The sequence below is a fragment of the Oncorhynchus kisutch genome, linkage group LG17, assembly GCF_002021735.2.
Source record: "Oncorhynchus kisutch isolate 150728-3 linkage group LG17, Okis_V2, whole genome shotgun sequence".
Lineage (NCBI taxonomy): Eukaryota > Metazoa > Chordata > Actinopteri > Salmoniformes > Salmonidae > Oncorhynchus > Oncorhynchus kisutch.
This window is the reverse complement of record NC_034190.2, coordinates 64,505,786-64,533,634: the sequence shown is the minus strand read 5'-3', so window position 1 is coordinate 64,533,634 and position 27,849 is coordinate 64,505,786. Positions and strand designations below refer to the sequence as shown.

The 27,849-nt window shown below is 41.8% G+C and overlaps 1 protein-coding gene across 1 annotated transcript; it reads left to right on the top strand.

Annotated features, from left to right (window-relative positions):
- LOC109908094 (calcitonin gene-related peptide type 1 receptor) lies at positions 1-26,302 on the top strand. The gene is made up of 13 exons (XM_020506548.2): positions 1-136; positions 13,455-13,509; positions 13,600-13,741; positions 19,308-19,415; positions 19,530-19,642; positions 19,803-19,894; positions 20,228-20,354; positions 20,516-20,669; positions 24,010-24,070; positions 24,258-24,324; positions 24,433-24,651; positions 24,779-24,820; positions 24,995-26,302. The coding sequence occupies exons 2-13, from the start codon at positions 13,459-13,461 to the stop codon at positions 25,256-25,258; spliced, it is 1,440 nt and encodes a 479-aa protein (XP_020362137.1). The 5' UTR covers positions 1-136; positions 13,455-13,458; the 3' UTR covers positions 25,259-26,302.
- The last annotated feature ends 1,547 nt before the right edge of the window (positions 26,303-27,849 follow it).

Here is a 27,849-nt window from a genome sequence, read left to right as displayed (position 1 = left end):
GGACCGCCCTCAATATCTGCGGTTATCAATTCAATGCGTTGGTGCGGGCTGGACGCAGTGCTTGACACATTTATACTGGAACATGTGAAGGTGGGAAGATTTGGAAAGTAGTTAGAGCATCCAACAAATTCTGAAGGTATTTTTGCATATTTTCCAAGAGTATCTCCATGTTAGATTTAAATGTTTTTGCTTGTAACATAAATAGTTTTAAATATTTTTTTTAACCAGTTACGGAATGTGACATCTATGTTACTGTGATTGTCTCAAGATTTTAAATCATAGACAGGCTACGCGCGTAGCCTATCAGTAGCTTAATGTATGTATGCCCAGCGAAACTTCAAGAACTTAGTGTCCTTTTAAGTAAATTGATTTTTTTTGTTTTTAAACAAAATGTCAATTAGTAAAAACAATTAAAACACATTTGGTTATATTGGCACATTTGGTTATTAATGCACGGATAACTCCACCCAAACATGTTGAGTGAATAACAAGCCCAGACCAGTTAGTTGGTTGCCTTGTTTGGGAATTGGAGTGCATGAATTTAAAGTTGCAAAATCTAATTATGTGTACGTGTTTGTGCGCGTGCGTGTGGACTTGCGTGGTTATTGCAACAAATTAGCCTTTTAAGAACAAGTAATATACGTGAAATGAAATTAATTTCCTTGACAGTTGTGCCTTCAGAACTACATGTGACTCTTTTATCTCACTCAAGTTATGAATAGGGGATCACATCAAATGCTGGAAATAAGTAACTTGAGGTGTTTCCAGATCTGTTCCATTTATGCATATTGTTTTACTGGTTTTAAAGGGAAAGTTCGCCCAAATTACAAAATTGTATTTGGGTTTCCTTACATGACTGCCTTCCATGCTTTGGTTTAGTTTCCCTGTCACGGTTTCGACATGCTAATGTTTTATCATTTGTGGCACAAATTCCATTCAAGTAATGGGACAAATATTATACATTTTCGTGCATCATATTTAAAACATCTACAAGTGACTTTGTTGAGCTTCACAAATCAATTTTAGATACTTTATGATGGTTTGAACATGATGTGTGAAATTACCATGACTTGAATGGGGCTTGTGCCACAAATGCTAAAATGTTAGCATGTGGAAACAGACCAGGGAAATACTTTGAAGAACTACTTAAGTAGTTTTTTTTGGTTATCTCTACTTTACTATTTATATTTTTGATTACTTCTACTTTTAGTCCATTACATTCATAAAGAAAATAAGTACTTTTTACTCTTGTACATTTTCTCTGACACCCAAAAGTATTCTTCACATTTCGATTGCTTAGCAGGACAAGAAAATGGTCCAATTCACGTGGTCACCCCTAGTGCCTCTGATTTGGAAGACTCACTAAACACAAATGCTTTATTTGTAGATGACGTCTGAGTGTTGGAATGTGGCCCTGGCTATCTGAGAAATGTTAAACAAGAAATGGTGCTGTCTTGTTTGCTTAATATAATACATTTGAAAAGATTTATAACATTTACTTAAGTATATTTTATTTAAAAAAGTTGCACGTAAGCAATCCAGTTTTCAAGATGTATAACTTTCAAAATGCATAAATACAGACAATATGATGCATTCATACCAGCTGTATTTATGTATTTTGAAAGTTATATCTTACACTTGATTGCTTATATTCAAAACCTTTTGGGACTACAGTGCCTTGCGAAAGTATTCGGCCCCCTTGAACTTTGCGACCTTTTGCCACATTTCAGGCTTCAAACATAAAGATATAAAACTGTATTTTTTTGTGAAGAATCAACAACAAGTGGAACGACATTTATTGGATATTTCAAACTTTTTTAACAAATCAAAAACTGAAAAATTGGGCGTGCAAAATTATTCAGCCCCTTTACTTTCAGTGCAGCAAACTCTCTCCAGAAGTTCAGTGAGGATCTCTGAATGATCCAATGTTGACCTAAATGACTAATGATGATAAATACAATCCACCTGTGTGTAATCAAGTCTCCGTATAAATGCACCTGCACTGTGATAGTCTCAGAGGTCCGTTAAAAGCGCAGAGAGCATCATGAAGAACAAGGAACACACCAGGCAGGTCCGAGATACTGTTGTGAAGAGGTTTAAAGCCGGATTTGGATACAAAAAGATTTCCCAAGCTTTAAACATCCCAAGGAGCACTGTGCAAGCGATAATATTGAAATGGAAGGAGTATCAGACCACTGCAAATCTACCAAGACCTGGCCGTCCCTCTAAACATTCAGCTCATACAAGGTGAAGACTGATCAGAGATGCAGCCAAGAGGCCCATGATCACTCTGGATGAACTGCAGAGATCTACAGCTGAGGTGGGAGACTCTGTCCATAGGACAACAATCAGTCGTATATTGCACAAACCTGGCCTTTATGGAAGAGTGGCAAGAAGAAAGCCATTTCTTAAAGATATCCATAAAAAGTGTTGTTTAAAGTTTGCCACAAGCCACCTGGGAGACACACCAAACATGTGGAAGAAGGTGCTCTGGTCAGATGAAACCAAAATTTAACTTTTTGGCAACAATGCAAAACGTTATGTTTGGCGTAAAAGCAACACAGCTCATCACACTGAACACCCCATCCCCACTGTCAAACATGGTGGTGGCAGCATCATGGTTTGGGCCTGCTTTTCTTCAGCAGAGACAGGGAAGATGGTTAAAATTGATGGGAAAATGGATGGAGCCAAATACAGGACCATTCTGGAAGAAAACCTGATGGAGTCTGCAAAAGACCTGAGACTGGGATGGAGATTTGTCTTCCAACAAGACAATGATCCAAAACAAAGCAAATTCTACAATGGAATGGTTCAAAAATAAACATATCCAGGTGTTAGAATGGCCAAGTCAAAGTCCAGACATGAATCCAATCGAGAATCTGTGGAAAGAACTGAAAACTGCTGTTCACAAATGCTCTCCATCCAACCTCACTGAGCTCGAGCTGTTTTGCAAGGAGGAATGGGAAAAAATTTCAGTCTCTCGATGTGCAAAACTGATAGAGACATACCCCAAGCGACTTACAGCTGTAATCGCAGCAAAAGGTGGCGCTACAAAGTATTAACTTAAGGGGCTGAATAATTTTGCACGCCCAATTTTTCAGGTTTTGTTAAAAAAGTTAGAAATATCCAGTAAATGTCGTTCCACTTCATGATTGTGTCCCACTTGTTGTTGATTCTTCACAAAAAAATACAGTTTTATATCTTTATGTTTGAAGCCTGAAATGTGGCAAAAGGTCGCAAAGTTCAAGGGGGCCGAATACTTTCGCAGGGCACTGTATATCAACAGTGGACTAATGAAGCAAATACCAAAATATAGTGTGTGGGTGGATTTTTCCTTTTAATTATATTTCAAAGCAAATACTTTTAGACTCAAGTATTATTTTACTCTGTGACTTTCACTTTTACTTGACAAATTTTCTATGAAGGAATCTTTACTTTTATTCAACTATGACAATTGGGTACTTTTTCCACCACTGGAAACTAAACCAAAGCATGATTGTGGTCATGTCTTGTCTATAGACTGCTTACAGGTTAAGGAAACGAATGTGTCATTTTTTTATTTGGGTGAACTATTGCTTTTAATGGTGCTGTTCATAAGTCCCCGATCCCCCAACATGTCTTTGCCCCAGAACATGCTGGACCTGCCAGGCAGCTGTTGAGTGGTATAAATAGGTTTTGTGTGCCTTCTACTTTAGTCCAAAACCCTTTTGCAATCATGCCAAGACACTGTACCTAACTAACCTCTGCTTTTTTGGGGTAGTGAAAGGAAATGGGGGCCAGGGTATCATGTTACCTATGTAACATGAAATGGGGGGGGGGGTGCATCCTCCCAGTCCTGCTGGCATCACAGTGATAAGTTATGGGAGTTGGGACAGTGTGTTGAGGTGCTGTTCTGGATAGTCTGTGCTGTATTTCTTTCTCTCTATCGCTCTTTCGCTCTTTGCCTCCAGGAAAAAGTGTGGCATGGCTCCAAGCTTGGAAAACTATTTTTGGATCCAGCTATGGGAAAATAAGCAAGTCCATAATCACTCACAAATAGACAGCTTTTTGAAAATCCCTAGAAAACAAAACGGTGATTTATGGAATCAGTCAGTAAAAGTAAGAATCTTTTCCATGAACTACTCTACCATTTGTCAGATAAGACTTTGCACTGTGGTCCATACAGTAGTTGAGGTAGGTTTACACATTATGTACAGTATGCACTGACCCTATCGTGCACTGACTATGCACAATCACAAGACTATATACACTGAGTGTAGAAAACATTAAGAACACCTACTCTTTCCATGACAGACTGACCAGCGGGATTCAGGTGAAAGCTATGATCCCTTATTGATGTCACTTGTTAAATACATTTCAATCAGTGTAAATGAAGGTGAGGAGACAGGTTAAATACAGATTTTTAAGCCTTGAGACAATCGAGATCTGGATTGTGTATGTGTGCCTTTCAGAGGGTGAATGGGCAAGACAAAAAATATATGTTTCTTTAAACGGAGTATGGCAGTAGGTTCCAGGCAGACTGGTTTGTGTCAAGAACTGCCACACTGCTGGGCTTTCCACACTAAACAGATTCCCATGTGTATCAAGAATGGTCCACCAAAGGACATGTAGCCAACTTGACACAACTGTGGGAAGCATTGGAGTCAACATGGGCCAGCATCGCTTTGGACACCTTGTCCTGATGAATTGAGGCTGTTCTTGGGGCAAAAGGGTGGGTGGAACTCAATATTAGGACGGTGTTCTTAATGTTTTGTACACTAATTGTATACACACTCACTCCATGCACACTACACTGCCACTCTCACACAAATTCACATACAGTACATACGCACACACATGCGTACAGACACAAGACAAACACACATACACACACACACAACTGTTATCTATCCTGACACCTAGTGACTTTACCCTGCCTTCATGTACATACAGAATCTACCTCAAATACAGCATACAATGCTGTTAAGGTAAAGCTCACAAGTGAATATTGGTATAATATTGGGAAGATGATATAATTAGTTATCATTAGTATTATGTTCCACACTTTGCTGTTATCTCGGTATCTTCAGGTCTTACTGTCCTCAGTGCTATTGCAGTTATTGTTCTTTCTCGCTGTTCTTTTTTCTTTTTCCATTCATTCCAAAAGAGGATGCACTTCTCATGGTCATGCCATAGGCTTACAGGGTTTTGGCTGGGCGCTTGAGGGGTGGTAGCATTGAAACAGGTTTCATGGGACAGTACCAATTCTTTACTTTGGCCATGCCAATCGGTGGTTGAAGGTGTGCATTAAGACACTAAACGTGTGTTATGGGTACAGAGGTAGTATGATAGTATTAGGGACAACAGCCCCATCTGGGATCGGGGAGACTTTCACAGGGAGGATATTGGAAGACAGCTGGAGGTCCACTTGGAGTCAGTTGCAGCTACAGTATGTTTAGCAGTGCATACATTTTAGTACAGCTACATGGATAGAGGTCATGTATTGATTCTTGTATTATTGGTAAGTATGATACATTCAGGGTGTCTAGCAGCTTGATCATCATGGTACATTTTATTAGTAAGTTTACAGGCATGTATATTTGAAATTTGACTGTACCGGGCAGATGGCGTTGTGTGGGCGAGAAGTTTGCTGATGTCAACATTGTGAACAGAGTGGCGGTGGGATTATGGTATGGGCAGGCATAAGCTACGGACAACGAACACAATTGCATTTTATTTATGTCAATTTGAATGCACAGAGATGCCGTGATGAGATCCTGAGGCCCATTGTCATGCCTTTCATCTGCCGCCATCACCTCATGTTTCAGTGTGATAAGGCACACCCCCATGGTCGCAAGACTATGTATACAATTCTTGGAAGCTGAAAATATTTTTTTACTCTGCATCATTGGTAAGGGCTCGAAAGCAAGCATTTTACGGTAATGTCTATATGCGTTGTATTCGCTGTATATGATGAATACATTTTCATTGACAGAACTGTTTTAGTTATAAAACATTTCGGGAATCATTTTCAGGCAGTTAAATGTAAAAAAATAAATAATAGTATTACTGACACCAACAACCAATGTTGAAAGTTCAACATTTTCTTCCTTCTAAAACCCTCTGCCTTTGTGTAGGTGTAACAATGGCATATTTTTAACCTGTGGCTGTTGGGAGAGGGGGACGGAAGTGCCAGGACAACTAAGGAAGAGAGGCCTCCTCATACTTTATCCTTCCTGGGATTTGGAGAGGCTCTCCGCAGCCCCTTTGAAATACAAATAAACAGGCCTCTCCCCAGTGAGTAACAGTCATTGAGCTATGACTGCCTGACCTACAATTAGCAAAAGAGAAGGGGAAGTTGTGTAGAGGTCGTCCCTAAGCTCAACAAATGGTTTACCATTATTGCATGGAACTCCGTTCCATCTCATATTGCTCAAATAAACAGCAAACCTGGTTTTAAAAAACAGATGAAGCAACACCTCACGGCACAACGCCTCTCCCCTATTTGACCTAGATAGTTTGTGTGTATGTATTGATATGTAGGCTGTGTGCCATTAAACCTTTTTTTATGTAGTTCTGTCCTTGAGCTGTTCTTGTCTATTAATGTTTTGTATTATGTCATGTTTTGTGTTTTGTGTTGGACCCAGGAAGAGTAGCTGCTGCTTTTGCAACAGCTAATGGGGATCCTAATAAAATACCAAAACTACCAACGTCATGTGGTAAGAAACAACTAATTGGCACCAGAGAGCCACCATTAGAATGTAACCCCTAAAGGACAGAAATAGATTAATTGCTCTCGGGGGTCATGGGGTCATCAAAAAGGAGCTGGGAAATCCAAATATTTTTCATAAAAACATGGAATGCATGATTAGCATCTCTCCTAGTCAAATGGGTTACAGATGCTTCTAACGCGTGGGTGGAAATTTAGAGCCCAGACGTCATTAAGGTCTGATGTCTCAGAGGAATTTATAAAACTGACTGGATGAAAGTTTTTTTTAAATGGTGAAATAAAACGGTAAACAGCTTAGGGTTAGGATGGATGGTGCTTTGTGGAGACAAAAAAAAACACGAGAAAAGCTTTTCTGAGAGACCTTGGTTTTAGAATCACACCATAAGATGATATTGTATTGTCCGGTCAAAGACAGCCAGGTTAGACAAATCATAAAGAAGGGGTCTTCTTGCCATATGATGGGGGGTAGTTGAGCCATGGGATGATTCTGCACATAACACAAAAAGGTTTCAGGATCTGGGTTGAAAATGACATTTTCATGGCAATCCATTTCACAAACGCGTCAGCCACTTTAGAGTCCTATGGAAATCGTGGGAAACGTGTTGCTTCCCCTCCATCCACTTCGAGTTCCCTCGTAAAAGTCCAACACAATATAAACAGCTCCTCTTGCTGCTGTCGGAAATACTCAAGTTGTTCAATATACGGTGCGACCCACATTAAAAAAATACTATGGTATAAAAACTATATTTCCCGTCGTGTTTTTGTGGACTTTAGTCTGCAAAAACACTACACTGAAATACTGTAGTATTTAATGTATTTAAATTTACAGTTAACTCAACTAAATACTGTAGTAAATATACTTGTTTATAATTAATGTGGTGTTTTTGCAGGCTGTAGTATTTACTGTTGTTTTTGCAGACTAGTATACTGTATTTTTTACTGTAGTGTTTTTGTGGACATTACTGCAGTGTTTACTATAGTGTTTTTGTGGACATTACTGCAGTGTTTACTATAGTGTTTTTGTGGACATTACTGCAGTGTTTACTATAGTGTTTTTGTGGACATTACTGCAGTGTTTACTATAGTGTTTTTGTGGACATTACTGCAGTGTTTACTATAGTGTTTTTGTGGACATTACTGCAGTGTTTACTGTAGTGTTTTTGTGGACATTACTGCAGTGTTTACTGTAGTGTTTTTGTGGACATTACTGCAGTGTTTACTATAGTGTTTTTGTGGACATTACTGCAGTGTTTACTGTAGTGTTTTTGTGGACATTACTGCAGTGTTTACTATAGTGTTTTTGTGGACATTACTGCAGTGTTTACTATAGTGTTTTTGTGGACATTACTGCAGTGTTTACTATAGTGTTTTTGTGGACATTACTGCAGTGTTTACTATAGTGTTTTTGTGGACATTACTGCAGTGTTTACTATAGTGTTTTTGTGGACATTACTGCAGTGTTTACTATAGTGTTTTTGTTTTATTATATTTGACATAAATGGAGGCTTTCTCCCTCAGGAAACATACTGGAGAAAAGCGCACATTTTCCATAACTTGTAGATAGGTAAAACTGGGGTTCGAACAGAGCAGAAGCGCTGAGTGTGCACCTGTAGGGAACACAATATATGGTCAACACTTGGCGTTTAGGTTACTCACTAATGGGTGGCACAAATTGCAATACAAAGGGAGGGGAATGGGCAGGGTATATGCAAATTGAATACTGTAGTTTTTACTATAGTGAAAAAACATTACTTTTATTTGCTACAGTGTGCAGTTTGCTGATAATACTGTAGTATGTACTATATTATTCTATAGTATACTACAACATTCTATAGTAAGTATGATCGAGGGATACTAGTTTTTACAAGCATTTTGCTACATTATAAGCATTGCTACACCCCCAATAACATCTGCTAAATATGTGTATGCAACCATTAGTTTGATTTGACTTGATTACTACAGTGTGTTCTATTGTATACTACATTTTCGTATAGAAAACTAGTATTTTTTTCATGTGGGAAGACACACTGCATCCACATCTGTATTTTTCCAGTGGCAGGACTCTTTTGTAGAAAATAATGTAAGGAAGAGTGAACAAGTGAAAGGCTTGTCTGAACCTACCCATACACTCCATGGTACATGGAGACATTTATGAAAGTGTAAATGGACATTTTCATTTATCTATGGAAGTCCACATGTGCTATATGTAACCCAAGAAGATAATCAAAACAAGTAGAAGTGCTTTGAAAGCTTTGAACACAATACATTCCTGTGAGTCAGACTTAAAAGACTTGGACTGGAATGAATGAATTATTTGAGTGCTTATGAAGAGCCTCCTGAGTGGTTGTAAAGGGACAGTTTCTAGCAGTAATTAGAATTTTTAAATAGTCATACCTGTAAATATGTCAGTGTGCAAACCAGTGAATAAATCAATGTAAATAGTGTAAATCAAAAGTTTGCATCAACTATTAATATAAGTACCAATTTGATCTTTAAATATGTTGATTACCTAGGATGCTGGACCAGGGATGTGAGTTTCTTAACACCATCTCTGGTGTGATTTGTTTTGAGTTGAAGTTCTGTTGAACCTAGATTAGGACTCAGAGTATGGGACCACTAGTGTTGGCCACAGACACATATCCAAACAGACTACTCTTCCCCTCCATGTCAGGGTAATGATAGGAGGCAGTGGCCTCTGGTAATGTCTTTCTCGTCCTTATACAAGTCAAGGGTGTTCACAATCACAGCATGGCCTCTATCTTTTGTTTTACGATTCTCTACATCAAAGCAACAAACACATAGAACAGTACAATAACAATAGACAAATGGGTCTCTACCCAAAGCTGTTGTAGCTCATGAGTCATGGCTTTGTTTCTGGCAACAAATGAAACAGCTTGATTAAGGCTTTCTTTTGCAGTTTCTTTCTTGGTCTTGATATTTTTCATAGCCTAATTAGGCCTATTTGTCTGGTCTACAGGAATTCAAATGCTTTGATAGCAAACACTGTATGTGATGGAATCAATACTTGTTAATTGGGGTAATTAAATGTGGCAAGCATGGTGCCAAATGAAATTGAAAAGGAAAACAAATCTCGGACTTGTTAGACACTAGTATTCAATGACACTATCAGCTTTGTTCACAGACAAACTACAGTGGTGTTAACACTTTTTTAACTAGATTTACTCAACTAAGCATTGTATTTTGTACTTAAAACTGTAGTTGGCAGAAAATTCACTGACATTTACATTTGAGTCATTTAGCAGATGCTCTTATCCAGAGCAACTTAGTGAGTGCATCCATTTCCATCCCTTTTTCCATACTGGTCCACTGTGGGAATCAAACCCAGAACCCTGGCATTGCACACACCATGCTCTACCAACTGAGCTGCACGGGATGTGTAAATGGGTTCTTTGGCTATCTCCATAGGAGAACCCTTTTGGGTTACATGTAGAACCCTCTGTAGAAAGAGTTCTAGCTGGGACCCAAAAGGGTTCCTCTTGGAAAAAAACTGTTGTTGGCAGAAAATCTACTGACCACTATGCTAGAGCTATTGTGCATCAAAAGGGCAGTTGGAGGGACTATTTTCAGGTTGTTCTCCATCATCTAGGGTTGTGTGATCATGATGTTTGCTGATGACCTTTATCCTTCATAAAAGGAGAAAGTGAAGGGTGTCACTCACATGATAGACTGATCTAGGTCCCTCCATGGAAACACAACCCTGGATGATGGAGAACAACCTGAAAATAGTCCCTCCATGGAAAATATGTCCCTCCATGGAAACATTTTCTGTTGGACATTCTTCCCCGCAGGCCTAGCAGTCTCTCTCTCTCTCTCTCTCATCTGATGAATTGGTGTCCTCAGAATGTAATATTCTTCTCTTTACTACTCAGTTTATGATAACAACCAGACTGTTATTACAGTTCTCATTACAGTTTGTTTTCCTTGGCATAGGAGGCAAATAGTAGTTTTACAGATGTAAAGGAATTGGGAATGTGGCTTGATTGTTTAAGGGTCTTGTATAGTCTTGGATGAGAACACTATTGAACACGTGTGACACCATGTCCCTGTGTCTCCCTATGGGACTTTGGTCAGGTGACAAGCCGTTGAAGAGAGAGGACCCGACAGTGCATTCGGAAAGTATTCAGACCCTTTGACTTTTTCCACATTTTATTACGTTACAGTTGTCACACCCTGACCATAGTTTGCTTTGTATGTTTCTATGTTTTGGTTGGTCCGGGTGTGATCTGAGTGGGCATTCTATGTTGGATGTCTTGTTTGTCTATTTCTATGTCTTGCCTGATATGGTTCTCAATCAGAGGCAGGTGTTAGTCATTGTCTCTGATTGGGAACCATATTTAGGTAGCCTGGGTTTCACTGTGTGTTTGTGGGTGATTGTTCCTGTCTCTGTGTTTTGCACCAGATAGGACTGTTTTAGGTTTTCGCACGTTTGTTGTTTTTGTTAGTTTATTCGTGTACAGTTTCTTTATTAAAGTACAATGAATAACAACCACGCTGCATTTTGGTCCGCCTCTACTTCACCTAAAGAAAACCGTTACAACAGCCTTATTCTAAAATTGATTTGTTTTTTTCACCCCTCACCAATCTACACACAATACACCATAATGAGTTTTTTTTTGCAAATGTATTACAAATAAAAAACATTAAGTATTTAGACCCTTTACACAGTACTTTGTTGAAGTACCTTTTGGCAGCCGTTTACAGCCTCAAGTTGGTTGGGAGCGTCGCTGCACAGCTATTTTCATGTCTCTCCAGAGGATGTTCGATCGGGTTCATGTCCGGGCACTGGCTGGGCCACTCAAGGACATTCAGAGACTTGTCCCAAAGCCACTCCTGCGTTGTCTTGGCTGTGTGCTCATTGTCCTGTTGGAAGGTGAACCTTGACCCCAGTCTGAGTTCCTAAGCGCTCGGGATCAGGATTTCATTAAGGATCTCTCTCTGTACTTTGCTCTTTTCATCTTTCTGTCGATCCTGACTCCTAGTACCTGCCGCTGAAAAACATCCCCACAGCATGATGCTGCCATCACCATGCTTCACTGTAGGGATGGTGCCAGGTTTCCTCCAGACGTGACGCTTGGCATTCAGGCCAAAGAGTTCAATCTTGGGTTCATCAGACCAGATAATCTTGTTTCTCATGTTCTTTTGGTGCCCCTTGGCAAACTCCAAATGGGCTGTTGTGCCTTTTACTGAGGACTTGCTTCCATCCGGCCACTCTACCATCAAGGCCTGATTGGTGGAGTACTGCAGAGATGGTTGTCCTTCTGAAAGTTCTCCCATCTCCACAGAGGAACTCTGGAGTGACCATCAGGTTCTTGGTCACCTCCCTGACCAAGGCCCTTCTCCCCCGATTGCTTAGTTTGGCCGGGCGGCCAGCTCTAGGAAGAGTCTTGGTGGTTACAAACTTCTTCCAATTAAGAATGATGGAGGCCACTGTGTTCTTGGACTTTCAATGCTGCAGAAAATGTTTAGTACCCTTCCCCAAATCTGTGCCTCGACACAAACCTGTCTCGGAGCTCTAGGACAAATCCTTTGACCTCATGGCTTGGTTTTTGCTCTGACATGCAGTCTCAACTGTGGGACCTTTATATGGTGTGCCTTTCCAAATCATGTCCAATCAATTGAATTTACCACAGGTGAACTCCAATCAATTTGTAGAAATATCTCGAGGATGATCAATGGAAACAGGATGCACCTGAGCTCAATTTTGAATCTCCTATCAAATAGTCTGAATAAGGTTGTTTTTTTGCTTTGTCATTATGGGGTATTTTGTGTAGATTGATGAAAAACAATCAATTTTAGAATAAGGCTGTAACGTAACAAAATGTGGAAAGTCGAGGAGTCTGAATAGTTTCCGAATGCACTGTATATACACACTTAGAAAAAGGGTTATTTGGCTTTCCCTATAGAAAGGGTTCTACATGGAACCCAAAAGGGTTTTACGTACAATCAAAAATGGTTCTCCAATGGAGACAGCCGAAGAACCCTTTATGGTTCTAGATAGCACTTTTTTTTAAAGAGTGTATAGACTACACCAGTGTATTGTATTTCTGGGCCAACCATAAGCCTCTGTGGATTGTCCTTGGTCTTCACCCAAAGCTCCACAGTGTTCCATATTCTATCATCTCTCTTTTCCTCCTGTCTTTCTCTCCTGTTGCTCATGTTTTACACTCATCATTTTCATGTCTCATACAATAACAAAAAATCACTATACTTATATGTTCCTGTTTTAACAGGAAGTTTACTGTGCTTTAAACTGGGTTAGTCAATTAACATTTGGATATCATGATGGGACACTAGTGTTATACTTCACGTTTTTTCCAGTTTCAAATTTCAACCATAATCAAATAAACATCCTGCTTGGTATTGTAAATATGCATGTTCCCTGACCTTGAGTGGAACGACTGCGGTGCTGTGACCTCCTATTGAGAGTGGACATCCTGTTCTGAGACATTTGTACACACTGCGCTGCGTGTTCAGCGAGTGCAAAGAATCATGAACAAACAAGTATTTTTGTTGTTTCCTCATAGTATGGCCAATTATTGTTGAGTGGTCCATTCAAAAGAGAGCTGTTGCTGCAATTAATCCCCACTGTGAACCAAACCACATGAAGTATATCGCAAAGTTAGAAATACAGCCACTCACTCCTCTACATTATTTCCATGCTTGTGATTCCTCTCGCCATAGTTCACTGATGCTCACTGGCAACACCTCTCTTTGTCCCATATAGAACCATGTGGAGGATCCTAGCACTATGGCTTCCGGTGCTACTCCTGGGAGTTGAGGTGAGAGAGCTCGACTACTCTCTGTGTGTGTGTGTGTGATGTCTTTGTCATATTAGAAACTGAAAAGGGGCCCTTAAACATATCCAATAGGTGTGCCACTGTGAAGATGTGCTGGAATCAGAAGAGGTGCCTATCAACCCTGTGTCAACCACAGTGACCCGCAGCCAGATCCTCTCAGCTCAGTTTGAGTGCTACCTAAAGATTCTCCATGACCCACCACACAATGAAGATGGTGAGGCACTATACACATGCACCCCCTCACACACATGCACCTGTGGAGGCTCTAATAAAAACTATAATAAAAATATATTCACAAGTCACCAAATAGCTGATTTAAAACACACTGTTTTGCAATGAAGGTCTACAGTAGCCTCAACAGCACTCTGTAGGGTAGCACCATGGTGTAGCTGGAGGACAGCTAGCTTCCATCCTCATCTGGGTACATTGACTTCAATACTTAACCTAGTAGGCTCATTGTTCTCACCCTCTTCCATAGACTTACACAGCAATTATGATTACTTCCGGATGATGGCCTCCAACCTATCAGAGCTCTTGCAGCATGAACTGACATGTTGTCCATCCAATCAAAAGATCAGATAATTCTTCCATTACTGAAAGCATAAGCTGCAACTAGCTAGCACTGCAGGGCATAACGTGTGGTGAGTAGTTGACTCAAAGAGAGAGAAAGACAATAGTTGAACAGTTTCGAACAAATTCCTTTATTAAAAAATGAAGGAAAAGCAGCAGAGAGAGAGCTAGTTACATTTTTTTGTTCTTCTTAGTTTACCTTTCACTTACTTAGCTAGCTAATGCAGCAAATTTAGCCTACTCAACAACCTGACTTAAACAGAGAGGAATTCTATTAAAATGTTAGTTAGCTGGCTAAGGCTATCCAACACTGCAACACAGTGGCAATTTTTTATTAATTTATTGCCACTGGGCCTCAACGGTGTAACTGCTGAACTGCTTGCTGTACACTGTACTGCGTGATTGTCCACATGGATTGGGTTGTAGGTTTACTAACGTGTTAGTTCCGCTGTTGACTATGATGTTAGCTAATATGGTGACAACGATGTAGGTTGTGTAGAGGTAGGGTTGGGGAGTAACTGATTACATGTCATCAGTTATTAAAAAGAAACTAACTGTAATCAGTTACTTTACCCATAAAAATATTGTAATCAGATTGCAGATACTTTTGAAAAACCTAGATTACTTTTAAATTCAGAAAGGATGTTAGCGAAAAAAGAAAAAGTACATTATGATACCTTTGTTCTCTCAATAACATTCAATTCAGCATTGAAAAAAGGCACAAATTTAAGTTTGTTCCACCTGAGCGAGTCTAACCACAAGTGAGAGGCCAATGTGATGACACACTAAATGCGTTTGATGGATCCTTTTTACTTTCCCATAAGATTCATTAAAAGAAAACAATCTAAAAGTAACTGAGTAATCACATTACTGAGTTTGGGTAATCCAAAAGTTATGTTACTGATTACAATTTTGGACTGGTATCTAGTAACTAACGGATTACATTTAGAAATTATTATAATTATTTTTAATCCCAGTCCCCTTCCCTGCAGGAGGTCTTTTGCCTTTTGGTAGGCCGTCATTGTAAACAAGAATTAGTTCTTAACTGACTTGCCTTGTTACATAAATAAAGAATGCAACCCTTCCCAACCCTGTGTAGCAGTTATGGTATGAAAGTAATCCGATAGCGTCCAGAACTTTCCTAGTAATCCTATTTTATTTATGTAAAAAAAATCCACTGGGACAGACATGCTTGACCCATGCCCTGGGGTGGTTGGGTAGCCTAGTGGTTAGAGCGGTGGACTAGCAACCGGAAGGTTGCAAGTTCAAATCCCTGAACTGACAAGGTACAAGTCTGTTGTTCTGCCCCTGAACAGGCAGTTAACCCACTGTTCCTAGGCCGTCATTGAAAATAAGAATTTGTTCTTAACTGACTTGCCTAGTTAAATAAAGGTAAAATAAAAATGCCTGATTCTGGAGCCCTTGACATGTTTTTAATCTAGCTATTCTCTTGGGTATTATTCCTAAAGTGTGGAAATTGGCCCTTTTTGTTCTCCCGCTCCACAAAGGTGGTGATCCCTGCGATCTTAATATTTATTGCCAGACCTCAAAACATTCACGTCTAGCAATATTAGAACTTTTGGTAAATTCTCAAATGCGGCCCTTTTTAGAAAATGTATTCTGAATGCTCACCAGTCAGGCTTTAGGCCAGGTCGCAGCACCATCTCCCTGCTTCTCCAGTCTTAAATTACATAAACACACCAGACAGGAAAGAGTACTGCGCGCTGCCCTTTTTATGGATCTGTCGAAAGTATCCAATATAGTTTATCATGCACTCCTGCTATCCGAAGTTGGTCTGGACCAAGAGACATGCGGCTGGTTAAAAAATGACCTGCACGACAGAAGTCGGTGTATATCTGATGGAGTTCAGTCTAATTTTCTTAACATAACCAAAGGAGTGCTACAAGGCTCAGTACTAGGCCCTTACTGTTCCCCATTTACATTCATCATTTTGGTTTGTCCCCCAACAACAACTGGGGCTTACATCTCTGTGGAAGACAGTTACTTATTCCCGTCCCCTCAGTGTAGCAGGCCATTCACAACTTTCAGCTGGGCTTTGATTAAATTCAATCTTAAATTAGTGCTAAAATGTTGATAAAACAAAGTTTATATTTTTCTCCAGGTCTCATAAAATGTATCCTAAAGACCTGAATATATATGTACATTAAAAGGAGTCCAAATTGAGCTAGGCCCCCATTATAATTATCTAGGTATTTGATTGACGATAAGCCAGCCTTTTAAAAAACATATTGACAAACTGACAAAGTTGCGAGTATAGAAATAAATCCTGTCTCACTTTTGAAAATAGGAGGAAGACACTCCTCCCTGTAATTGACTATGGCGACACAATCTACATGCACCCGGCAGCCTGTTAAAACCTCTGGATTCAGTCTACCACTCAGCCTTGCGTTTTATCACTGGTGAGAATTTCGTACGCATCATGTCTCTTATATATTTCTGTTGGCTCGGAGTCTCTGACTAACAGAAGACCCCAACATTGTCTATTATTCGTATATTAAGCACTTCAGGAACTCCCTTATTACCTCACTTCTAAATTGGAAATCTAGTAACTATAAAACTCGCTCTCAAGACTGGTTGGTACTAAAGGTTCCAGTGTCTCCTTTGAGTTAGGGAAGACAGCTTTCAGTTACTATGCGTCTCTGTCCTGGAATGATCTACAGGTCACTCTAAAACTAAATTATTTGGTCCCAAAAGGTGAATTCAGGGCTCTGATAAAAAACAATCTGACCAATGAAATCTGTACTTGTTTTGATTGACTGTATATAAACTCAGCAAAAAAAGAAACGTCCTCTCACTGTCAACTGTGTTTATTTTCAGCAAACTTAACGTGTAAATATTTGTTTGAACATAAGATTCAACATCTGAGACGTAAACTGAACAAGTTCCAGAGACATGTGACTAACAGAAATGGAATAATGTGTCCCTGAACAAAGGGGGGGGGGGGGGGGGGGGGGGTTAAAATCAAAAGTAACAGTCAGTATCTGGTGTGGCCACCAGCTGCATTAAGTACTGCAGTGCATCTCCTCCTCATGGACTGCACCAGATTTGCCAGTTCTTGCTGTGAGGTGTTACCCCTCTCTTCCACCAAGGCACCTGCAAGTTCCCGCACATTTCTGGGGGGAATGGCCCTAGCCCTCACCCTCCGATCCAACAGGTCCCAGATGTGCTCAATGGAATTGAGATCCAGGCTCTTCGCTGGCCATGGCAGAACACTGACATTCCTGTCTTGCAGGACATCATGCACAGAACGAGCAGTATGGCTGGTGGCATTGTCATGCTGGAGGGTCATGTAAGGATGAGCCTACAGGAAGGGTACCACATGAGGGAGGAGGATGACTTCCCTGTAACGCACAGCGTATTGCCTATAATGACAAGCTCAGTCCGATGATGCTGTGACACACTGCCCCAGACCATGACGGACCCTCTACCTCCAAATCGATCCCGCTCCAGAGTACAGGTCTTGGTGTAGCGCTCATTTAATCGACGATAAATGCGAATCCAACCATCACCCCTGGTGAGACAAAACCGCGACTCGTCAGTGAAGAGCACTTTTTGCCAGTCCTGTCTGGTCCAGCAAAGGTGGGTTTGTGCCCATAGGCGACATTGTTGCCAGTGATGTCTGGTCAGGACCTGCCAGGACCTACAACAGGCCTACAAGCCCTCAATCCAGCCTCTCGTGGACAGTCTGAGCACTCATGGCGGGATTGTGCGTTCCTGGTGTAACTCGGGCAGTTGTTGTTGCCATCCTGTACCTGTCCCGCAGGTGTGATGTACCGATCCTGTGCAGGTGTTGTTGCACGTGGTCTGCACTGCGAGGACGATCAGCTTTCCGTCCTGTCTCCCTGTAGCGCTGTCTTAGGAATCTCACAGTACGGACATTGCAATTTATTGCCCTGGCCACATCTGTAGTCCTCATGCCCCCTTGCAGCATACCTAAGGCACGTTCACACAGATGAGCACTGACCCTGGGCATCTTTCTTTTGGTGTTTTTCAGAGTCAGTAGAACGGCCTCTTTAGTGTCCTAAGTTTTCATAACTGTGACCTTAATTGCCTACAGTGTGTAAGCTGTTAGTGTCTTAACGACTGTTCCACAGGTGCATGTTCATTAATTGTTTATGGTTAATTTAACAAGCATGGGAAACAGTGTTTAAACCCTTTACAATGAAGATCTGAAGTCATTTAAAAAAAAGAATTATCTTTGAAAGACAGGGCCCTGAAAAAGGGACATTTCTTTTTTTGCTGAGTTTATTTGTTTCTACTGTCCTTTTGAACGAAACGTAGTTTATTTGTTTCTACTGTCCTTTTGAACGAAACGTAGTTTATTTGTTTCTACTGTCCTTTTGAACGAAACGTAGTTTATTTGACATGTTTTAACTGTAATTTTGTAGTGATCATGCTTGAATTGTTGCTCACTGTTGTTCTCAGGGCACCATTGGAAATGAGACCCTGGTCTCAATGGGTTCTCTTGGTTAAATACAGTCTAATAATCCAAATAAATGGCACTGACCGCCACTGACATGCAGCGACAGACACACTCATCATAATAAGAGTGGAGGAGTAGTGTAGGTCAGGAGAGAAATAGGGAGAAGGGAAGTGACTACCCTCAGGTCTGAAAGGAGGGAAGTGTTCTTTGTCTCCAAGCTGCCCCCGTTACTGGAGCTCAGTAAATAACAGCCTTTGAAATGCTATTTTGCGCTCTATTTCCCTACATGCAACAACCTGGACACAGACTTCCTTGTATTGTTTACTAGGAATGTATTTAAAGTGATATGTGTGTTTGCATATGTAGCTGTTTCTCTCAACTGTTTTAATGTACAGTATTGATACAATGTTCAATGTTTTATATCAATCATTTTGAAGGGACATTTTAGGTGTTGGGTTCCATCTGTTTTTCGTTTCTCTGTTGGCTTTTGCGTCACATTCACAGAAAATAATAGACTGTTGTTTTCAGTTTGTCTTAGAAAACGACCCAACAGTATTTTAAAATGAGTGTGAAAGATTTACACCTAGGTTATTAGAACTGTTCTTTGATCACTAATACCAGATGTCACTCTACCTGTATATGTTCATGATATAATACACAGTTCAGAGTTCACTAATGCAATGAACCTAAACTTTTTGAAACATGAAATGGTTGCATTACTATAATACACTGCAAACAGCTGCTCCTCCCTCTTTGCCCCCTGCAGGCACATTCTGTAACCGCACATGGGACGGATGGCTATGTTGGAGTGACTCTGCCCCTGGCACGGCCATGCAGCTCTGCCCTGATTACTTCCAGGACTTTGACCCCTCAGGTGAGCCAGCCAGTCAGCCACACATCTCATTTAATCACAATTCAACTGACTTGATCTTTACTGATGATGCCCTACCTGAAATGTTTTGTGACATCCCTGTGTCCATTCAAACAGAGAAAGCGACCAAAGTGTGCAACTTGGATGGACAGTGGTTTCGTCACCCTGAGAGCAACCGTATTTGGTCCAATTACACCCAGTGTCAGATGTACACCAAGGATAAACTGATGGTATACTTCTAAGCCAAGCAGTTTATCAATTCTGACAGTGGCTAAACCATTTTATTAGAGTCCATTTAGTGATTGTTGTTGTCAACAGCTCTATTGTGTCCACTTAGTTAAAGAAGTGAATTAATGCTTCCTCTTGTATCCTCATTGCCTTCTTGCCCAGTTTGCTTTCAGCTTGTACTACTTGGCCATTGTGGGACATGGATTGTCTGTGGTATCCCTCATCATCTCACTCTGCATCTTCTCCTACTTCAAGTAAGTCATTCATGGTTTCCTCCATGGACCCATTGAGGCAGATATTCAGAGCACAACGGTAGACTGTCATATTAGTGTACTTTTTCACTTTACATCCTTGAATCAAAGTGATTCTGTTGGTGTTGCGCTTCCTGCATACCGAGCTCTCTATTCTAAAACAGAAGTATTTGGTTCTAACTACACACTGAGCCCTCTATTCTAAAACAGAGGTATTTGGTTCTTCCTACATTGCCAACTTGAATTCACAACATTTTTTTTTACAAATAAAAGTAATTACCATACCACACCACTTGTTTCTTGAGTTGTGTCCCTCTGTTCTAATCCTCCCATTAGGAGTCTGAGCTGCCAGAGGATCTCCCTCCATAAGAACATGTTCCTGTCCTTTATCTTCAACTCCATCTGCACCGTCATCTGGATCTCTGCTGTAGCCAAAAACCAGCAGCTGGGGGCCAGCTACCCTGTAAGTAATGTACACCACTGCCATCAGGGGGATTACTCTGAACATGAATGGCTACTGGTTGAACTCATGAAGTTGGTGAAGATGCAATTTTGAGGTGCTACACTCCACAATGTGTGGCAATGAGTGACAACTTCAGAAAGTTGTCCCTGTGCTGTTCTCAGATTGGATGCAAGATCCTGACAGTCCTGAACCAGTATATATTTGGCTCCAACTACTTCTGGATGCTGTGTGAGGGGATCTACTTGCACACTCTCATCGTCGTTTCTGTGTTTGTGGGAGAGCAGCAGCTGGGCTGGTATTATGTCCTTGGTTGGGGTGAGTGACTGACTGCATCTTTGTCACACTGCTGTATGTTCTGCTCCGCTATCTGAAATTCATTGTTGTTTCAGCATCCTGTTCCCCTAGCACAATGTTGAAAATGTCTTCTATGGTTTCATATCTCTATATGATGCATGTCATCTAAGAAGGCCTTATGGAAGCTCATGACAGTCTTGGGCTGCAGTCCAAACACTTTCATTTGACCTCCTCAGCCCTTGCGCTTGCCACTTTCCCTCGGGAGAATCCCCATCAAAACCAGAGACAGTTTGATTGCCGACATAAGTGGAGGTTAAATTCAAACGTTGCCCCCTCGGCCCTCGATTTAGCTTGAGGGAGCGAGTGAAGAACTTTAATCACTTGTGGGTTTGACATGTGACTACCAACTGTAGCCACGTGTCAAACTCCTGTGCCCACGAAGTGTCAAATTTAATCAACAAAATTATTAAGCTTGGTTGCTAAAAATATACACTGCTCAAAAAAATAAAGGGAACACTTAAACAACACAATGTAACTCCAAGTCAAGCACACTTCTGTGAAATCAAACTGTCCACTTAGGAAGCAACACTGATTGACAATACATTTCAGATGCTGTTGTGCAAATGGAATAGACAACAGGTGGAAATTATAGGCAATTAGCAAGACACCCCCAATAAAGGAGTGGTTCTGCAGGTGGTGACTACAGACCACTTCTCAGTTCCTATGCTTCCTGGCTGATGTTTTGGTCACTTTTGAATGCTGGCGGTGCTTTCACTCTAGTGGTAGCATGAGACGGAGTCTACAACCCATACAAGTGGCTCAGGTAGTGCAGCTCATCCAGGATGGCACATCAATGCGAGCTGTGGCAAGAAGGTTTGCTGTGTCTGTCAGCGTAGTGTCCAGAGCATGGAGGCGCTACCTAGAGACAGGCCAGTACATCAGGAGACGTGGAGGAGGCCGTAGGAGGGCAACAACCCAGCAGCAGGACCGCTACCTCCGCCTTTGTGCAAGGAGGAGCACTGCCAGAGCCCTGCAAAATGACCTCCAGCAGGCCACAAATGTGCATGTGTCTGCTCAAACGGTCAGAAACAGACTCCATGAGGGTGGTATGAGGGCCCAACGTCCACAGGTGGGGGTTGTGCTTACAGCCCAACACTGTGCAGGACGTTTGGCATTTGCCAGAGAACACCAAGATTGGCAAATCGCCACTGGCGCCTTGTGCTCTTCACAGATGTGCTCAGTGTGAACCTGCTTTCATGTGACAGACGTGACAGTCTGGAGACGCCGTGGAGAACGTTCTGCTGCCTGCAACATCCTCCAGCATGACCGGTTTGGTGGTGGGTCAGTCATGGTGTAGGGTGGCATTTCTTTGGGGGGCCGCACAGCCCTCCATGTGCTTGCCAGAGGTAGCCTGACTGCCATTAGGTACCGAGATGAGATCCTCAGACCCCTTGTGAGACCATATGCTGGTGCGGTTGACCCTGGGTTCCTCCTAATGCAAGACAATGCTAGACCTCATGTGGCTGGAGTGTGTCAGCAGTTCCTGCAAGAGGAAGGCATTGATGCTATGGACTGGCCCGCCCATTCCCCAGACCTGAATCCAATTGAGCACATCTGGGACATCATGTCTCGCTCCATCCACCAACGCCACGTTGCACCACAGACTGTCCAGGAGTTGGTGGATGCTTTAGTCCAGGTCTGGGAGGAGATCCCTCAGGAGACCATCCGCCACCTCATCAGGAGCATGCCCAGGCGTTGTACGGAGGTCATACAGGCACGTGGAGGCCACACACACTACTGAGCCTCATTTTGACTTGTTTTAAGGACATTACATCAAAGTTGGATCAGCCTGTAGTGTGGTTTTCCACTTTAATTTTGAGTGTGACTCCAAATCCAGACCTCCATGGGTTGATAAATTTGATTTCCATTGATCATTTTTGTGTGATTTTGTTGTCAGCACATTCAACTATGTAAAGAAAAAACTATTTAATAAGAATATTTCATTCATTCAGATCTAGGATGTGTTATTTTAGTGTTCCCTTCATTTTTTTGAGCAGTGTATATACAGATGATATTGTGACCTGTAGCGACCCGTAGCACTCACTTCTGTAGCCTTGAAGTGCTTTGAAAGGCTGGTCATGGATCACATCGACACCATTATCCCAGAAACCCTAGACCCACTCCAATTTGCATACCGCCCCAACAGATCCACAGATGACGCAATCTCTATTGCGCTGCCCTTTCCCACCTGGACAAAAGGAACACCTACGTGAGAATGCTATTCATAGTACACTCAAAGCTCATCACTAAGCTAAGGACCCTGGGACTAAACACCTCCCTCTGCAACTGGATCCTGGGCTTCCTGACGGGCCGGCCCCAGGTGGCTAGGGTAGGCAACAACAAATCTGACACGCTGATCCTCAACATGGGGGCCCCTCAGGGGTGCGTACTCAGTCCCCTCCTGTACTCCCTGTTCACCCATGACTCCATGACCAAGCACGACTCCAACACCATCATTAAGTTTGCCGACGACACAACAGTGGTAGTCCTGATCACCAACAACGACGAGACAGCCTATAGGGAGGAGGTCAGAGACCTGGCAGTGTGGTGCCAGGATAACAACCTCTCCCTCAATGTGATCAAGACAAAGGAGATGATCATGGACGACATCGACAGGGCTGTAGTGGAGCAGGTTGAGAGCTTCAAGTTACTTGGTGTCCACATCACCAACAAACTATCATGGTCCAAACACTCCAAGACAGTCGTGTAGAGGGCACGACAATGCCAGGAGACTGAAAAGATTTGACATGGGTCCTCCTATCCTCAAATTCTACAGCTGCACCATTGATAGCATCCGGACTAGTTGCGTCACTGTCTGGTATGGCAACTGCTGTATACCTGTTGTATTCGGGCATGTGACAAATACAATTTTATTTGATTTTAGCATTGGCAAATGGGAATAACGCTCAAATTGGCTTAGGCTCCTCACCATGAGACTCTAAAATGTAGCTAGCTGCATAATTTTTTGGGGGGAATTGTGAAAATGATTTGGAATACATTACCAAACTATAAACCTAGCTAGCCAGCTATGGGTAACTGTAGCTAGCTACCTGACAGGAGTGCTAGCTAGTTACGTTAGCTTGCTAGCTACATTAATAGCTTTAGGTTGGTTGTTTTTAAGCTCAACTTCAAGATTTTCACCAAGGACATTGCCTCTCTCTCCCTCGCTTGGGCAAGGGACATTTAAGGTACACTCTGATGTGACGATGTAAAACGTCATTCAAGGGCTGAGGGTTTAGGGCTGAGGGCTGTCTACTTTGCGTTTGAACTGCAGCCATGGACTCCTCTGTCTCTCTCCCAGGCTTCCCCATCATTCCTGCCATTACACATGCTGTGGCCCGCGGGGTCTTCTATGATGACAGGTAATGTGTCAACTCCTCCCTCTGAATAATATGCTACTGTGCACAATAGTAGCAGAGGTTGACAGTGCACTGCACGCTGCATTAGTACGCTGCATCCTGTCAGTTACAATACTTATGTCCCAGTAAAGCTCAGGATCTTATTTGACTGTCTCAGTTAACTTTAGCCTCGTCTCTCCTTGTCTCCCAGATGCTGGATCAGTTCCGACACACACCTGCTCTACATCATCCATGGTCCTTTCCAAGCTGCCCTGCTGGTGAGTCTGCACTACCAAAACAAAAATATCTAACAAAAATAGAAACCAAAGTGGACAGTGTGCTCAAACTCCATCCCTCCTCCTCTGCTTCCCTCTGGCTGTTTCCAGGTGAACCTGTTCTTCCTACTCAACATAGTGCGTGTGCTGATCACCAAGCTGCAGGTGACCCACAGTGCGCAGTCCAATGCCTATATGAAGGCTGTGCGAGCCACTCTAATCCTGATACCTCTGCTGGGAGCCCAGTTCATCCTGGTTCCTTGGAGGCCTGAGGGACATAAGGCCAGGGCCATCTATGAGTTCACCATGAACATCTTCACACATTTCCAGGTATGGGTGGTTTTTTATTAAAAGCAAATCTGATAACCTTTCAACACCCAATATCCACAAGCGATATAAGGCCATTACAGAATGTTTAATCTGGAGGAATATTCACTGAATAATTATTCCTGTATAGGGACTCCTGGTCGCAATTATATTCTGCTTTTGCAATGCAGAGGTAAGTGCCAGTATTTCTTAGACTGAGGGTAATCATCAGGTATTTATCTTTTCATTTAGAAGTAGAATCATTGTCATTCAGGAATTCTATATATATTTGTTTGCCAGTATTTACTGATAAGGTTCAAGCTTGCATTTATGTTGCTCTTAAACCACTCTGTCTTTGGTTCCACAGGTGCAGGCATGTCTTAGAAGGAAATGGGCCCAGACCAAGCTTGTGTGGAAATGGACAGATTCCTACTCCCACTACAACACCAACTCCTCTGTGACCGAGACGAGTCGCGCTACAGTCAGCCTGGAGCTCACTGCTTCTGAGGAGGACACCATCATTAAGCCAGGTGGCAGTGTGCACTACCGAGCCAATGGACAGAGCAACGGCAAGCGCTGCACCAATAGGGAGATGGACACGCCAAGGATCCTGGAAACCACTGACATCTGAGAGCATTGCATTGTCCCTTCCCATAGGTGTCATCACATTATGCTGGTCACAAACAGGCTCACTTAGCTCACAGCGTGGCCACAGACAATTGGTCAGAGCAGAAAAAGAGGATCACACACACACACACTGTAAGAATATACGCACAAATGTGTACAAGATACACATGCAAGCACAAACACACAACACAGACAAAGACACACACATTTGATAATGAATGATCCGTTTACAGGGTCCAGTTGAAACCTTGCAGACAAGAATTCGCCCCAAATGTATATACATTTCACTGTAGCTTCTCACTGTTGCTCATGTTGGCCTTATGGAACAAATCCAGTGATACAAGGACCCAATGAAGATGGCTATCTCTGGTAATGTTTGATCTTAGCCTTCAATGCGAATTAGTGTCTGATATAATAATTTTCTGTAGGCCTATTGTACCATTTGTACAGTATATAAGCACTCTTATATTTGATGAGTTTATTAAACTCTAACACTCCTTTTATATTGTTAAAATTAGGATCTTTAATGATGTGGAACTTATTATTTAATTGTGTTGCATAAGCTTGCCTTTTTAGAACCATGAAATTACTTGGCATAGTTCTGACTGCTGAATGTTGAGTTCTCAGAGGCAAGGAAGATGACTGACAGTGAATAAGGCACACAACACAATGAGGAATAGTGTGTCTGTGTGCTTTGACACTAATGGGAGAACCTATGATTCAGTGATGTGGGGTTGCCCTATGTCTGACAACACCCAAAAGTAACTTTTTTTTATCCAGTGTTATTTTCTTACGGTTTTACAAGTCTTGTTTATTGAGTTGCTTTTCACCATATGAAAAATCTAAGGATACATGTATTATAGCACTGAGCTGCAGTTGAACTATTTATACATGCATACATATGTGTGTAGTGGGGAGAATTTGAAATGCTGCAGTTTATGAAAAACATTCCACTTTGACTTCAGAATAAATGCCTAACTGAATACACTACTTTATAAACCTATTTAATTGTGTAACAATGGTATTAAAATAAACTTTTATAATTGAGGTTTTTGCTTGTTATTTTCTATTTAAGTATAACTTTTTTGTAATGTAGATGTGACTCACTCAGAATGTGATCTCTTCAAAGGCAGAGGTATTGAAAGAAAGACCACCAGGAGTGAAAAGCTTTTGTTAAACTCACTCACTCTACTCACTCACTCTACTCACTCACTCTTCTCACTCACTCTGCTCACTCACTCTACTCACTCACACTACTCACTACTCACTCTACTCTACTTACTCACTCACTCTACTTACTCACTCACTCTACTCTACTCACTCTCTACTCACTCTACTCACTCACACTACTCACTACTTACTCACTCACTCACTACTCACTCACTCTACTCTACTCTACTCTCTCACTCTACTCTCTCACTCTACTCACTCACTCTACTCACTCACTACTCACTCACTACTCACTCTACTTACTCTCACTCTACTCACTCACTACTCACTTACTCTACTCACTCTCTACTCACTATTCACTCACTCTACTCTACTCACTCACTCTACTCTCTCTGCTCACTCACTCTACTCACTCACACTACTCACTACTCACTCACTCTACTCTACTCTACTCACTCTACTCTACTCACTCACTCACTCACTCACTCACTACTCACTCTCACTCTACTCACTCACTCTACTCACTCACTCTCTACTCACTACTTACTCACTTACTACTCACTCACTCTACTCTACTCTACTCTACTCTCTCACTCTACTCTCTCACTCTACTCACTCACTCTACTCACTCACTCTACTCACTCACTACTCACTCTACTTACTCTCACTCTACTCACTCACTACTCACTTACTCTACTCACTCACTCTACTCACTCTCTACTCACACTATTCACTCACTCTACTCTCTCACTCACTCTGCTCACTCACTCTACTCACTCTGCTCACTCACTCTACTCACTCACACTACTCACTACTCTACTCTACTCTACTCACTCTACTCTACTTACTCACTCACTCACTCACTACTCACTCTCACTCTACTCACTCACTCTACTCACTCACTCTCTACTCACTACTTACTCACTCACTTACTACTCACTCTACTCTACTCTACTCTACTCTCTCACTCTACTCTCTCACTCTACTCACTCACTACTCACTCTACTTACTCTCACTCTACTCACTCACTACTCACTCACTCTACTCACTCTCTACTCACACTATTCACTCACTCTACTCTCTCACTCACTCTGCTCACTCACTCTACTCACACTGCTCACTCACTCTACTCACTCACACTACTCACTACTCTACTCTACTCACTCTACTCTACTTACTCACTCACTCACTACTCACTCTACTTACTCACACTCACTCTACTCACTCACTCTACTCTACTCACTCACTCTCTACTCACTCACACTACTCACTACTAACTCACTCACTCACTACTCACTCTACTCACTCACTCACTACTCACTCTACTTACACTCACTACTCACTTACTCTACTCACTCACTCTACTCACTCTACTCACTCTCTACTCACTCTATTCACTCACTCACTCACTCTACTCTACTCACT

Excerpts from the sequence above, each read along its gene's own strand:
- LOC109908094 (XM_020506548.2), top strand. The coding sequence starts at position 13,459 with ATGTGGAGGATCCTAGCACTATGGCTTCCGGTGCTACTCCTGGGAGTT. Across the intron at positions 19,416-19,529 it reads CCAGGACTTTGACCCCTCAG|AGAAAGCGACCAAAGTGTGC; the intron begins GTGAGCCAGCCA and ends CCATTCAAACAG. Across the intron at positions 24,071-24,257 it reads GGGGTCTTCTATGATGACAG|ATGCTGGATCAGTTCCGACA; the intron begins GTAATGTGTCAA and ends CTTGTCTCCCAG.